At 41.8% G+C, this 16,143-nt stretch overlaps 1 protein-coding gene across 3 annotated transcripts in view; it reads left to right on the top strand.

The window, feature by feature from the left end:
* Positions 1 to 16,143, top strand: part of LOC121427516 (ABC transporter G family member 21-like) — a 35,280-nt gene that overhangs the window by 13,881 nt on the left and 5,256 nt on the right. For all 3 annotated transcript variants that reach the window (XM_041623951.1, XM_041623952.1, XM_041623953.1), the window contains 8 exons: positions 291 to 463; positions 5,976 to 6,081; positions 6,805 to 6,905; positions 7,854 to 8,015; positions 9,425 to 9,518; positions 10,272 to 10,436; positions 14,821 to 15,290; positions 15,994 to 16,051. In XM_041623951.1, the coding sequence (XP_041479885.1) occupies positions 291 to 463; positions 5,976 to 6,081; positions 6,805 to 6,905; positions 7,854 to 8,015; positions 9,425 to 9,518; positions 10,272 to 10,436; positions 14,821 to 15,290; positions 15,994 to 16,051 (1,329 nt within the window). The remainder of the gene's footprint in view (positions 1 to 290; positions 464 to 5,975; positions 6,082 to 6,804; positions 6,906 to 7,853; positions 8,016 to 9,424; positions 9,519 to 10,271; positions 10,437 to 14,820; positions 15,291 to 15,993; positions 16,052 to 16,143) is intronic.

Here is a 16,143-nt window from a genome sequence, read left to right as displayed (position 1 = left end):
CAGTTATCTCCCTCTATATTTCTTCACTACGTTTTTAACTACCCTGTGTCATTATATAATTCACACTTTCTGAATCAGGGTTCTACTGAGAAAGTAAAGATTCATGGACATTTCATGAAACGATTGGTTTTCATTGTCATAAGCCACCGAAATCCTTGCATTTGATTGGCTGAAATCAAACTTATCAAAGAAAACCAATGTCAGGAAGCTTCTTGAAACACTCTGAATGACTCTTTTTTGCAGGATTCATGATGTTCATTGTCATCACACAATTTTAATCATTCATACAGGAGCGGGAAAGACGAGACTTCTGACTTGTCTTGCCGGACGACAGAGGGCGCTAGAATCTGGAAATGTTTTCCTGAATGGTCAACCTATATGCAAACGGCTGAAAAGACAGATCAGTTTCGTGTTGCAAGAAGACCTGTTTCTCAGCGAACTCACATTAAAAGACACTCTAAAGGTATGGGCTATCAAGAGGACTCTCTTAAATTTATTTATGAATATACATTTAATAAATATAGCTCAATGCGCTCGCTCATTAATTCGAGAAACAAGACGGTTTCAAGCAGAAAGCCCCCTAATTATATCAGCTACATAGACTAGTATGATTCAAATGGGGGTGGCGTAAAATATTTATCTGTCCTTGAAAATGTCCCAACCTACAGGAATATATGAATTAAAAGCCATCAATTTTTCTAAGAAAACTTTAAAGCATAAAGTAAAATCTCTAAATTTTGTTTTGCGTACGTGTCTCACTTCGATCACTCCTAAGGATTGTTTTGGAGGGCAAGCAAAGTGCAAAAAAGAGATTCCATAAATATATATCATAGAGAACATTGAGAAATCCATTTTAACTCATCTCATTGCCCATCTCGTCACCCATCTCATCACCCATCTCGTCACCCATCTCATCACCCATCTCATCACCCATCTCATCACTCATCTCATCACCCATCTCATCACCCATCTCATCATCCATCTCATCATCCATCTCATCACCCATCTCATCACCCATCTCATCACCCATCTCATCACCCATCTCATCACCCATCTCATCATCCATCTCATCACCCATCTCATCACCCATCTCATCACCCATCTCATCACCCTTCTCATCACCCATCTTATCACCCTTCTCATCACCCATCTCATCACCCATCTCATCACCCATCTCATCACCCATCTCATCACCCATCTCATCATCCATCTCATCATCCATCTCATCACCCATCTCATCACCCATCTCATCACCCATCTCATCACCCATCTCATCATCCATCTCATCATCCATCTCATCACCCATCTCATCACCCATCTCATCACCCATCTCATCATCCATCTCATCATCCATCTCATCACCCATCTCATCATCCATCTCGTCACCCATCTCATCACCCATCTCATCACCCATCTCATCACCCATCTCATCATCCATCTCATCATCCATCTCATCACCCATCTCATCACCCATCTTATCACCCATCTAATCACCCATCTCATCACCCATCTCATCATCCATCTCATCACCCATCTCATCACCCATCTTATCACCCATCTCATCACCCATCTCATCACCCATCTTATCACCCTTCTCATCACCCATCTCATCACCCATCTCATCACCCATCTCATCACCCATCTCATCACCCATCTCATCATCCATCTCATCATCCATCTCATCACCCATCTCATCACCCATCTCATCACCCATCTCATCACCCATCTCATCATCCATCTCATCACCCATCTCATCACCCATCTCATCACCCATCTCATCACCCATCTCATCACCCATCTCATCACCCATCTCATCACCCATCTCATCATCCATCTCATCATCCATCTCATCACCCATCTCATCACCCATCTCATCATCCATCTCATCACCCATCTCATCACCCATCTCATCATCCATCTCATCACCCATCTCATCACCCATCTCATCACCCATCTCATCACCCATCTCATCACCCATCTCATCATCCATCTCATCACCCATCTCATCACCCATCTCATCATCCATCTCATCACCCATCTCATCACCCATCTCATCATCCATCTCATCACCCATCTCATCACCCATCTCATCACCCATCTCATCATCCATCTCATCACCCATCTCATCACCCATCTCATCATCCATCTCATCACCCATCTCATCACCCATCTCATCATCCATCTCATCACCCATCTCATCACCCATCTCATCACCCATCTCATCACCCATCTCATCACCCATCTCATCACCCATCTCATCACCCATCTCATCATCCATCTCATCACCCATCTCATCACCCATCTCATCATCCATCTCATCACCCATCTCATCATCCATCTCATCACCCATCTCATCACCCATCTCGTCACCCATCTCATCACTCATCTCATCACCCATCTCATCACCCATCTCATCATCCATCTCATCACCCATCTCATCACCCATCTCATCATCCATCTCATCATCCATCTCATCACCCATCTCATCACCCATCTCATCATCCATCTCATCATCCATCTCGTCACCCATCTCATCACCCATCTCATCACCCATCTCGTCACCCATCTCATCATCCATCTCATCACCCATCTCATCACCCATCTCATCATCCATCTCATCACCCATCTCATCACCCATCTCATCATCCATCTCATCACCCATCTCATCACCCATCTCATCATCCATCTCATCACCCATCTCATCATCCATCTCATCACCCATCTCATCACCCATCTCATCACCCATCTCATCACCCATCTCATCATCCATCTCATCACCCATCTCATCACCCATTTCATCATCCTTCTCATCACCCATCTCATCATCCATCTCATCATCCATCTCATCATCCATCTCATCACCCATCTCATCACCCATCTCATCACCCATCTCATCATCCATCTCATCATCCATCTCATCATCCATCTCATCACCCATCTCATCACCCATCTCATCATCCATCTCATCACCCATCTCATCACCCATTTCATCATCCATCTCATCACCCATCTCATCATCCATCTCATCATCCATCTCATCATCCATCTCATCACCCATCTCATCTCATCATCCATCTCATCATCCATCTCATCACCCATCTCATCACCCATCTCATCACCCATCTCATCACCCATCTCATCATCCATCTCATCACCCATCTCATCATCCATCTCATCACCCATCTCATCACCCATCTCATCACCCATCTCATCACCCATCTCATCATCCATCTCATCACCCATCTCATCACCCATCTCATCACCCATCTCATCACCCATCTCATCACCCATCTCATCACCCATCTCATCACCCATCTCATCATCCATCTCATCACCCATCTCATCATCCATCTCATCACCCATCTCATCACCCATTTCATCATCCATCTCATCACCCATCTCATCATCCATCTCATCATCCATCTCATCATCCATCTCATCACCCATCTCATCACCCATCTCATCACCCATCTCATCATCCATCTCATCATCCATCTCATCATCCATCTCATCACCCATCTCATCACCCATCTCATCACCCATCTCATCACCCATCTCATCACCCATCTCATCACCCATCTCATCACCCATCTCATCATCCATCTCATCACCCATCTCATCATCCATCTCATCACCCATCTCATCACCCATCTCATCACCCATCTCATCACCCATCTCATCATCCATCTCATCATCCATCTCATCATCCATCTCATCACCCATCTCATCACCCATCTCATCATCCATCTCATCACCCATCTCATCACCCATTTCATCATCCATCTCATCACCCATCTCATCATCCATCTCATCATCCATCTCATCATCCATCTCATCACCCATCTCATCACTCATCTCATCATCCATCTCATCATCCATCTCATCACCCATCTCATCACCCATCTCATCACCCATCTCATCACCCATCTCATCATCCATCTCATCACCCATCTCATCACCCATCTCATCACCCATCTCATCACCCATCTCATCACCCATCTCGTCACCCATCTCATCACCCATCTCATCACCCATCTCATCATCCATCTCGTCACCCATCTCATCATCCATCTCATCACCCATCTCATCACCCATCTCATCACCCATCTCATCACCCATCTCGTCACCCATCTCATCACCCATCTCATCACCCATCTCATCACCCATCTCATCATCCATCTCATCACCCATCTCATCACCCATCTCATCATCCATCTCATCACCCATCTCATCACCCATCTCATCATCCATCTCATCACCCATCTCATCATCCATCTCATCACCCATCTCATCACCCATCTCATCACCCATCTCATCACCCATCTCATCATCCATCTCATCACCCATCTCATCACCCATTTCATCATCCTTCTCATCACCCATCTCATCATCCATCTCATCATCCATCTCATCATCCATCTCATCACCCATCTCATCACCCATCTCATCACCCATCTCATCACCCATCTCATCATCCATCTCATCACCCATCTCATCACCCATCTCATCACCCATTTCATCATCCATCTCATCACCCATCTCATCATCCATCTCGTCACCCATCTCGTTCATGGGGCTATTGGAATCCACAAGTTTTGTCACTCTGTGCTTAGAGACACATTGAGGAACTCCAAAGAAACATTCAGGGAAATAGCGTCCGCTCTGAACAGGAGATCGTTTCATCATCATGACATACATGTATATCATCTGACAAAGTGACTGTGAAGCACAGGATTCTGGCTGTTGTAATGTTAAATGTCAGACTTTTCAGGATATATAATCTGATTAATCCGTTTATAAAACTATGGAAAACCTAAACATGCAATGAATCACGTTTCCTTGAGTATCTTTGGGTAAGTTGGTGGTGGCATTTTGAGCTACCACATCGATTCATTGTTCTTCCATTCACCGCCTTCAAATAAAACGTTCGTCTAGAAACTAATGGCGAAGATGTTTGTATTGATTCCTGATAGAAAATGATAAATAAAATGTTACCTTCGATCAGTATTTTTTTTCAATAAAACCGAAATGCAATAAATGGGTAAACTTTTGAAAGATTTTTTTGTCAATCCGAAATAGAGACCTGTAAGAAGATCGCGTGACTGGTTATAGTCACGTACTTACAGTGACACATCACAGACCCAAGTAAAATGGGACAGCTCACGAAGGTGTTTAGCATAGATACTTAATTTTTTTAGTTTCCTGTGACTACCTTGCCTTGTAGATCAGATGATACCACTACTCCATGAGTTCTGCTCCCCTTTAATTCTTGCGAGACATGATGAAGATTTTGGCAGGCAAAATGGGTTTGTCATGCCTAACACACCAACCCTCGCCAAGTTTCGAAATACAATGAGTAGCAAGATTTTTATGTTCTCGTTTAACCATAGAATTAAATAATATAACAAAAAGGAAAAGGAGATGACTAGGGTTTCTCAAAAATAAAAATACATCTAAACTACCACATGAGCCATACCCCCCCCCCATCACGATAAATGCACTGCTGTGTATGACCACTGAAGGGGAGGATGGGGAGTAGTAGTATTAGTAGTAGTAGTAGTAGTAGTAGTAGTAGTAGTAGTAGTAGTAGTAGTAGTAGTAGCAGTAGTAGTAGTAGTAGCAGCAGCAGCAGCAGCAGCAGTAGTAGTAGTAGTAGTAGTAGTAGTAGTAGTAGTAGTAGTAGTAGTAGTAGTAGTAGTAGTAGTAGTAGTAGTAGTAGTAGTAGTAGTAAAAGCACGGTAAATTGCTTGACACAGGGCGGCGCTAGTTTATTAGGATATGGGGCATGGTGTAATATACACTAATAAGACCCGGGATTTAGATTCTTTTCTTAATGCTCCTCATTCTCCCTTTTCTCCGCCTTTTATGGTCTGTCTGTCTTTTTTTATTTTTTTATAAAAAAAAACTTTCATATAGTTGGCACCCCTGCCCCTGCATAAATTTCATAAAAATAGACATTTTCCTCTTTTTTTTAGTTCACAGCGGATCTCCGGCTACCCAGTCGAATGACAGACGAGGAAAAACGGGAGAAGATTCGGAGTATCGTCGAAACCCTAGATCTACAAAAATGCCTCGAGACAAGTAAGTAATTTTTATCCAATGCGTCTGCTCAGTATTTTTAAAGATTTCCTTTTCCATCACATTTTATCCCTCAATGAAACCATACCATGCATACTGTGTATGTCTGTATGCGACAGTCAACGTTTTTGGACGGTCGATACACGTCTGTTTGCAATGACCACATTTGGTCAAAAAATCTTCTTATATGATGTTTTTCGAAGTTGTAAGCGAGTTATGTGATGACTATGTTTTTGTCGGTTGAAAGGCCGTATTTAGGCAGTTCATCGGTTTTGGTGACATTAACTGTTATGCATGCTGTATGCTTTGTCATAGTCACGTGTTTTTACTCCACGAAGTATTTCCCACGCATGTCTTAATTAAAGAGCAGCGCCTTCTCGATAACATCACAATAAACCTTTGCAAACTTGATAAGTTCATGAGAAATTTGGTGCTAAGTCAGTCCTAAACTTCTCGATATCATATTTTTAATATGATAAGCTAAGGGCTAACATCTATGTGAGGACTATATTTTTGTGGGTTGAACAACTGTATTTCGGCACTTAATACTGTATGCTTTATCAAAGTCACGTGTTTTGACTCCACGAAGTATTTCTCACGCATGCATTAAAGAGCAACGCCTTCTCGATAACACCACATTAAACCTCTGCAAACTTGATAAGTTCATGGGAAATTTGGTGCTAAGTCAGTCCTTAACCTCTTGATATCATCTTTTTTTTCTTTAAGAGATGGGTGATTCGTTGAGTCGTGGACTATCAGGGGGAGAGAGGAAAAGAGCTAGCATTGGATGTGAACTCCTCACTGATCCTTCGATACTGCTACTGGATGTGGGTATAATGTATATAAAAGATAAAAGAAATTCATATCAATAAAAACATATTGGCCCGTATTCTGAAGTCGGGTTTAACTTAAACTCAGGTTTAATGTTGTGGTTTAAGTATGGGAAGCCAAAAGTATCAAAATTTTTATTAAGTTGTATGTTTCTTATGCTTACTGTGCTCTTTCCTGATTCATCGATGGTGAAGACAATCATCTATTTATACTTCCAGGCAATCATGAATGATTTGAGAGCCAAGTGAGCTGAAATATCGTATATCTACTGTTAGTGATTTATGTAACAAATTGCTTCCCATACTTAAGTTTAAGTTAAACCTGCTATCAGAATACGGGCCATTGTGTCTATAACAGATTTAGTTAGTGTTTATCATCCGATGATTTTTTTTACATCCCGCAAGCCCATATTGCACCCGTACACATGTTGATCGTATCTCCCAAAATGATTATGTTCAAGACGAGGAGGGGAATTATTTACCAAATAAAAACCATATTTGTATGGATCATCATCGTATTAATTTTCCAAGCAAATTGCTAATGTTAGCTTGTAATTCTCCTGACAAATCAGATATATTGATAGAGCAGTGTTTATTAAGATCAAATCACCGAAAGTGGGATAACTTTAACAACATATTCAAGAAGTTATCAAATGAACAGGATTTACGAGTTAAGATTATGAAATAAATAAGATTTGGCGAGTTATATAAATATGACGAGACGGGAAAACTCTCGATGAGGTTTCCCGTCTCGGGTTTAAGAATACCGGCGCATAGAATGGAAAATCATCCAAAAATAACAAGTTTTTGTTATCGAATTTGAAATTCGAAATTGTGCCGGTTCATGGGTTTGCCTGTACGTGTGTTTTACGTCATAAGATCCCCTACAGCCATCATGTTCATTTTGGAAATAGATGAAGAGTCTTTTAAAAACTTATGTTGTAGGAGCCCACATCCGGACTGGACTCCCGGACGGCCTTTCATCTGCTTGAGACCTTAAAAGACTACGCTGTTTCTTCTGGAAAGACCGTCGCCATGTCAATTCACCAGCCTTCCAGTCGGGTATTCAACATATTTGATCGGTTACTCTTGCTATCCGAGGGGCAGGTGTGTACCAATCTCGACCCATGTCTTATTGTATTCCATATTTTGAATACTGAGCCTGGGTTCCTTTTTAAAGACTTCTTACAAGAACAGATACACCATTTTGTGTACTATCAGCCAATCAAATTGAAGTATTTCAGTAGCTTTTAACCGTTATTGCAAATTTGTTTTTATAACCAGTTTTACGAAATAGACACCAGGGTGGTGCTTAAAGGGGAAGTTCACCCTGACAAAAAGTTTATTGTAAAAATAGCAGAAAAAATAATAAAAAATATTGCCGAAGGTTTGAGAAAAATTCATCAAATAATTAAAAAGTTATTAGAATGTCAATTATTTGATTTGTGACGTCATATGCGAGCAGCATTCCTACATAGCGAATGGTAAAAAATCAATGAAATGTCATTTTCTCAGAAAATTGAAAATGGTTTTCACTGTAACTTTTGTATATCAATAGACAAATCATTTCATACCCGATCATGAAAAGAAAACAAAATTAGGTCATCAGGAACCATACAAAATTTGAAATTCATACATTTTATATTACATAACACATGGGGCAGCTGCTCGTTTATGACGTCACAAATCCAAAATTTTGAACTCTGATAACTTTCTTACTCTTTAACGGATTTTCCTCAAACCTTCACCAATATTTTTTACTATTTTTCCTGCTATTTTCACAACAAAGTTTTCTTCAGGGTGAACTTCCCCTTTAAGGGAAGGGATAAAAGGTAATTGCAAAATTGACCAAAGAATATATTTGAGAACGGATGTAAGCGATGGAGAAGAATTAAAGAGAGTAGGGTAAAATATACGGACTTATACTAAAAGACACACATATATTCCATGTTTAGAATGAGGACACATTTACTGTTATCTCATGTTTTCTCCTTACCCATTTCCCTGGTCCCCTTGCCCCCCCTTTATAATCAATGATATCACCATTTCCGCATTGGCTGGTTCTCTCTGAAATAGTTTGCTTTATTAACTTTATGCCACCGATCCCATCTATTAACTCATGAACTGCTGATTTTGTTTCTTTCATAGGCTTTGTTCAAAAGCCATCCGATTATATTAGGCAAGGGAATGATTTGATCACTGTGATTTTATTCTTTCAGTCTGTATCCACCATACTCATCTGCCCCCCCCCCCCACGTCCGGTTCTCAACACCCTCCCTTTCTAACTTCCACCATTAATACCTCTAATTGCCTTGCCATTATTATATTCCCACTTCAAATGGAAGTGAAAATGAAAGTTGTTTTTAACAATTATCAAAAGTTTTCTCTTCTCATCCTGGCATTCCAGAGGGGAACTTATGTTATATTATCTTTGTTTCTTTATAATATTATATTATAACTGCAGATAATAATGATCATGATAACGTCCTTGCTAAATATTCATTCGTTGAATATAGGTAGTTTATTTTGGAGAAGCTGACAAGGTGGTGGATTACTTTGCCCGGTTAGGACTCCAGTGCCCACAGCATTACAATCCAGCCGACTATATAAGTATGTTTATATCATATTACGATATTATTTTTCATAATGATTTTTATCATCGGCATCATTTTTATTGTTGTTTTTACTGTTATTATTGCTATCATTAGTGTTATTATCATTATTATTAGTATTATTACCATTCATATCATAATTATTATCATTGTTATTATTATTATTACTGCTATTATTATTTCATCATCACTATTATTACTTCTATTACTATAAGGGGTAGCAGCAGCAGCAGCAGCAGCAGTATTAGTAGTAGTAGTAGTAGTAGTAGTAGTAGTAGTAGTAGTGGTAGTGGTAGTAAAGTAGTAGAAATAGTATTAGTAGTAGCAGTGGCAGTAGCAGCAGCAGCAGCAGCAGCAGCAGCAGTAGTAGTAGTAGTAGAAGTAGTAGTAGTAGTAGTAGTAGTAGTAGTAGTAGTAGTAGTAGTAGTAGTAGTAGTAGTAGTAGTAATAGTAGTATCACAATAGAATAATCATTAGTAATTTAATTTTTTTCAATACTTTCGAGTTATTGGTCATTGTAGAGTGTTTCGATGACAGCAAAGTAATTGATGATCGAACTAATATCATGCATCCTTCTCGAGGTGATGCACAATTATGAGTTTGAAAGGGGCCAGTAAAACCAACGACAAACAAATGCGCGCTCATAATCTGCTGCAAACCATGCCGCCCTTGAGTTTCACGATTTGTGTAAAAACTCACATCAAGGGCCCGGATAAAATATCGTTTCTGCGTTTTTTCCCCGTGATTCCAGTGGATATCGTTAAGGGGACTGATGAGGAGCGGGCAAAGATACACGACGCAGCCAAAAGACCGTCATGGAGCCATCGCTGCTACAGATCACGCTTATCTAATTGCAACCGAGTCATATCAGCAACAGAGAATGAAACAAGCAAAATACGTGGAAGCATCAACCATGGTAGGTCTTCAGATTAGGATTGAAGTTGGATATAATGTGTATTGGAAACATGTGGATAATTTTTTTTATCAAGTTTGGTGTCACTTGAGAATGTCTAGAGGATTTTGATGCCAAAATGTCTGCACATCCCTTTTTTTGGAGAGTATGACGAATAGTTGGATTACATACGTGAATTGCTGGATAGCACTTGCACGATCAGTTTGCCGACATTTTTGGTTTTTTAAAAAAGGGCGTTTTTTGTTCGAAATGGGTAAGGTGAAGTAGAGATGGGTGACGAGATGCATGATGAGATGAGTGATGAGATGGGTGACGAGAAGGATGATGAGATGGGTGACGAGATGGGTGATGAGATGGGTGACGAGATGGGTGATGAGATGGGTGACGAGATGGGTGATGAGATGGGTGATGAGATGGGTGATGAGATGGGTGATGAGATGGGTGATGAGATGGGTGATGAGATGGGTGATGAGATGGTGATGAGATGGGTGACGAGATGGGTGATGAGATGGGTGATGAGATGGGTGATGAGATGGGTGATGAGATGGGTGATGAGATGGGTGATGAGATGGGTGATGAGATGGGTGACGAGATGGGTAATGAGATAGATGACGAGATGGGTGATGAGATGGGTGATGAGATGGGTGATGAGATGGGTGATGAGATGGATGATGAGATGGGTGATGAGATGGGTGATGAGATGGGTGATGAGATGGGTGATGAGATGGGTGACGAGATGGGTGATGAGATGGGTGATGAGATGGATGACGTGACTCGTGATGAGATGGGTGATGAGATGGGTGACGAGATGGATGATGAGATGGGTGACGAGATGAGTGATGAGATGGGTGACGAGATGGATGATGAGATGGGTGACGAGATGGGTGATGAGATGGGTGACGAGATGGGTGATGAGATGGGTGATGAGATGGGTGATGAGATGGGTGATGAGATGAGTGATGAGATGGGTGATGAGATGGGTGACGAGATGGATGACGAGATGGGTGATGAGATGGGTGATGAGATGGATGATGAGATGGGTGATGAGATGGATGATGAGATGGGTGATGAGATGGGTGACGAGATGGGTGATGAGATGGGTGATGAGATGGGTGATGAGATGGGTGATGAGATGGGTGACGAGATGGGTGATGAGATGGGTGATGAGATGGGTGATGAGATGGATGACGAGATGGGTGATGAGATGGGTGATGAGATGGGTGATGAGATGGGTGATGAGATGGATGACGAGATGGGTGATGAGATGGATGATGAGATGGGTGATGAGATGGGTGATGAGATGGGTGATGAGATGGATGATGAGATGGGTGATGAGATGGGTGACGAGACTCGTGATGAGATGGGTGATGAGATGGGTGACGAGATGGGTGATGAGATGGGTGATGAGATGGGTGATGAGATGGATGATGAGATGGGTGATGAGATGGGTGACGAGACTCGTGATGAGATGGGTGATGAGATGGGTGACGAGATGGGTGATGAGATGGGTGATGAGATGGGTGATGAGATGGTGATGAGATGGGTGATGAGATGGGTGATGAGATGGGTGATGAGATGGGTGATGAGATGGGTGATGAGATGGGTGATGAGATGGGTGATGAGATGGGTGATGAGATGGTGATGAGATGAGTGACGAGATGGGTGATGAGATGGGTGATGAGATGGGTGATGAGATGGGTGACGAGATGGATGATGAGATGGGTGATGAGATGGATGACGAGATGGGTGATGAGATGGGTGATGAGATGGGTGATGAGGCTCGTGATGAGATGGGTGATGAGATGGTGACGAGATGGGTGACGAGATGAGTGATGAGATGGATGATGAGATGGATGATGAGATGGATGATGAGATGGATGATGAGATGGGTGACGAGATGGGTGATGAGATGGGTGATGAGATGGGTGATGAGATGGGTGATGAGATGGGTGATGAGATGGGTGATGAGATGGATGATGAGATGGGTGATGAGATGGATGATGAGATGGGTGATGAGATGGGTGATGAGATGGGTGATGAGATGGGTGATGAGATGGGTGACGAGATGGATGATGAGATGGGTGATGAGATGGGTGATGAGATGGGTGATGAGATGGATGACGAGATGGGTGACGAGATGGGTGATGAGATGGGTGATGAGATGGGTGATGAGATGGGTGATGAGATGGGTGACGAGATGGATGATGAGATGGGTGATGAGATGGGTGATGAGATGGGTGATGAGATGGATGACGAGATGGGTGATGAGATGGGTGACGAGATGGGTGACGAGATGGGTGATGAGATGGGTGATGAGATGGATGACGAGATGGGTGATGAGATGGGTGATGAGATGGATGATGAGATGGATGATGAGATGGATGATGAGATGGGTGATGAGATGGATGATGAGATGGGTGATGAGATGGGTGATGAGATGGGTGATGAGATGGGTGACGAGATGGATGATGAGATGGGTGATGAGATGGGTGATGAGATGGGTGATGAGATGGATGACGAGATGGGTGATGAGATGGGTGACGAGATGGGTGACGAGACTCGTGATGAGATGGGTGATGAGATGGATGACGAGATGGGTGATGAGATGGGTGATGAGATGGATGATGAGATGGATGATGAGATGGATGATGAGATGGGTGATGAGATGGATGATGAGATGGGTGATGAGATTCGTGATGAGATGGGTGATGAGATGGGTCACGAGATGGGTGACAAGATGGGTGATGAGATGAGTGATGAGATGGGTGATGAGATGGGTGATGAGATGGACGATGAGGTGGGTGATGAGATGGGTGATGAGATGGGTGATGAGATGGATGACGAGATGGGTGATGAGATGGGTGATGAGATGGGTGATGAGATGGATGATGAGATGGATGATGAGATGGGTGATGAGATGGATGATGAGATGGGTGATGAGATGGGTGATGAGATGGATGACGAGATGGGTGATGAGATGGATGATGAGATGGGTGATGAGATGGATGATGAGATGGGTGATGAGATTCGTGATGAGATGGGTGATGAGATGGGTCACGAGATGGGTGACAAGATGGGTGATGAGATGAGTGATGAGATGGGTGATGAGATGGGTGATGAGATGGACGATGAGGTGGGTGATGAGATGGGTGATGAGATGGGTGATGAGATTCGTGATGAGATGGGTGATGAGATGGGTCACGAGATGGGTGACAAGATGGGTGATGAGATGGGTGATGAGATGGGTGATGAGATGGATGACGAGATGGACGATGAGGTGGGTGATGAGATGGGTGATGAGATGGGTGATGAGATGGATGACGAGATAGGTGATGAGATGGGTGATGAGATGGGTGATGAGATGGATGATGAGATGGATGATGAGATGGGTGATGAGATGGATGATGAGATGGATGATGAGATGGGTGATGAGATGGATGACGAGATGGGTGATGAGATGGATGATGAGATGGGTGATGAGATGGATGATGAGATGGATGATGAGATGGGTGATGAGATGGATGATGAGATGGATGATGAGATGGATGATGAGATGGGTGATGAGATGGATGATGAGATGGGTGATGAGATGGGTGATGAGATGGATGATGAGATGGATGATGAGATGGGTGATGAGATGGATGATGAGATGGATGATGAGATGGGTGATGAGATGGATGACGAGATGGGTGATGAGATGGATGATGAGATGGATGATGAGATGGGTGATGAGATGGATGACGAGATGGGTGATGAGATGGATGATGAGATGGATGATGAGATGGATGATGAGATGGATGATGAGATGGATGATGAGATGGATGATGAGATGGGTGATGAGATGGATGATGAGATGGATGATGAGATGGGTGATGAGATGGATGACGAGATGGGTGATGAGATGGGTGATATGATGGGTGATGAGATGGGTGACGAGATTGATGACGAGATGGATGACGGAATGAGTGATGAGATGGGTGATGAAATGGGTGACGAGATGGGTAATGAGATAGATGCTGAGATGGGTGACAAGATGGGTGATGAGATGGGTGACGAGATGGGTGATGAGATGGGTGATGAGATGGATGATGAGATGGGTGATGAGATGGGTGATGAGATGGATGATGAGATGGATGATGAGATGGGTGATGAGATGGATGATGAGATGGGTGATGAGATGGGTGACGAGATGGGTGACGAGATGGACAACGAAATGAGTGATGAGATGGAAGATGAGATAGGTCATTTAATTCAAGATTCTATAGAGGGATTTTATGATGTGTTTAATGACTATTATATTCTCTTTTCTTGATATTCAACATGATCAAAAAGCTTTATGGTAGAAAACTCATAAATGCATCTCCTTGTTTCTCGATTTGAAATACAGCTTCATCGTTTGGGAGTCTTCAAGATGATAGCTTGGACAATTCCGTCTTTATTGACTGCGTCATTAACGAGGTTGATTGCAGAGTGGGAACACCACGTAACAGTCACGTGATCATTAACAGTTTAAACACCAATGTAAACTCGTCCACAAACAATCGTTCCATGACATCGCTAAGTACCGAGCTGCAAACTAAACCACCAATAAATAAACCTCATAAAGACAATCATGGGTATAAATTTCCTAGAGACAATTACACCATCAACATGGAATCGCAGGCAAACGCAGAGAAATGGCCGACGGGGTATTTTCGTCAACTTTTTACATTGACCCACAGGAACTTCAAGCAGAACCGATATCTGGTCATTTCCGGGCTTGACTTCTTCAAGCATCTAATGATTGGCTTTATAGCAGGAGCACTGTGGTTCCAAATAAGGTTTACAGAGGATAAAATTCGAGATATATCCGGTGCGGTAAGTGATCATATCCACCATTCTCTATATCACTATATGTACGATGCTGTACTGAATTGTGTTTGTAATGGGCGTCTAGAGGAAAGGTGGAAGAGGGGTAGTGTATTTCGTTTTCATTTTCAATCCTCCATGTTATATGTAATGTATTTTTTAATTATTTTATTATTAATACTTATAATTTGCATTCATCATTATGTCCACCATAATAATAAAATGATAATAATCATGATAATAATCATTATCATCGTCATAATAATAATAATAATAACCATCATGATCATCATCATCATGATAATCATCATCATCTTCATCACCATCATCATATCATCATCACCATCATCATCTTCATCATCATCATTATCATCATCATAATCATCATCATCTTTATCACCATCATCATCATCACAATCATCATCATCATCATAATCATCATCATCTCCATCACCATCACCATCATGATAATCATCATCATCTTCATCTTCATCACCATCATCATCATATCATCATGATAATCATCACCATAATCATCATCATCTTCATCACCATCATCATCATATCATCATGATAATCATCATCATCATCATCTTCATCACCATCATCATCATATCATCATCGTCGTCATCATTAACCTTTATCATCCTTTTCTTCTGCATAAATATCGAATATTTAATTATAAATTGAATCAACTTCATTTTCTCCCCAGCTTTTCTTCATAGCTGCTTACTGGGGATTTGAATCGATTTACAGCAGCTTAACGTCTTGTAAGTTTCAGTTACTGTATTATCAAAAAATTAGATTTGAGAAATCCGTTGTATTATGAAAAAAATATTAAGAATTTGAACTGCATAAGATC

This window comes from Lytechinus variegatus, chromosome 14 (assembly GCF_018143015.1).
Source record: "Lytechinus variegatus isolate NC3 chromosome 14, Lvar_3.0, whole genome shotgun sequence".
Lineage (NCBI taxonomy): Eukaryota > Metazoa > Echinodermata > Echinoidea > Temnopleuroida > Toxopneustidae > Lytechinus > Lytechinus variegatus.
The sequence above is the reverse complement of the archived record's forward strand: the minus strand, read 5'-3'. Positions and strand labels throughout refer to the sequence as shown.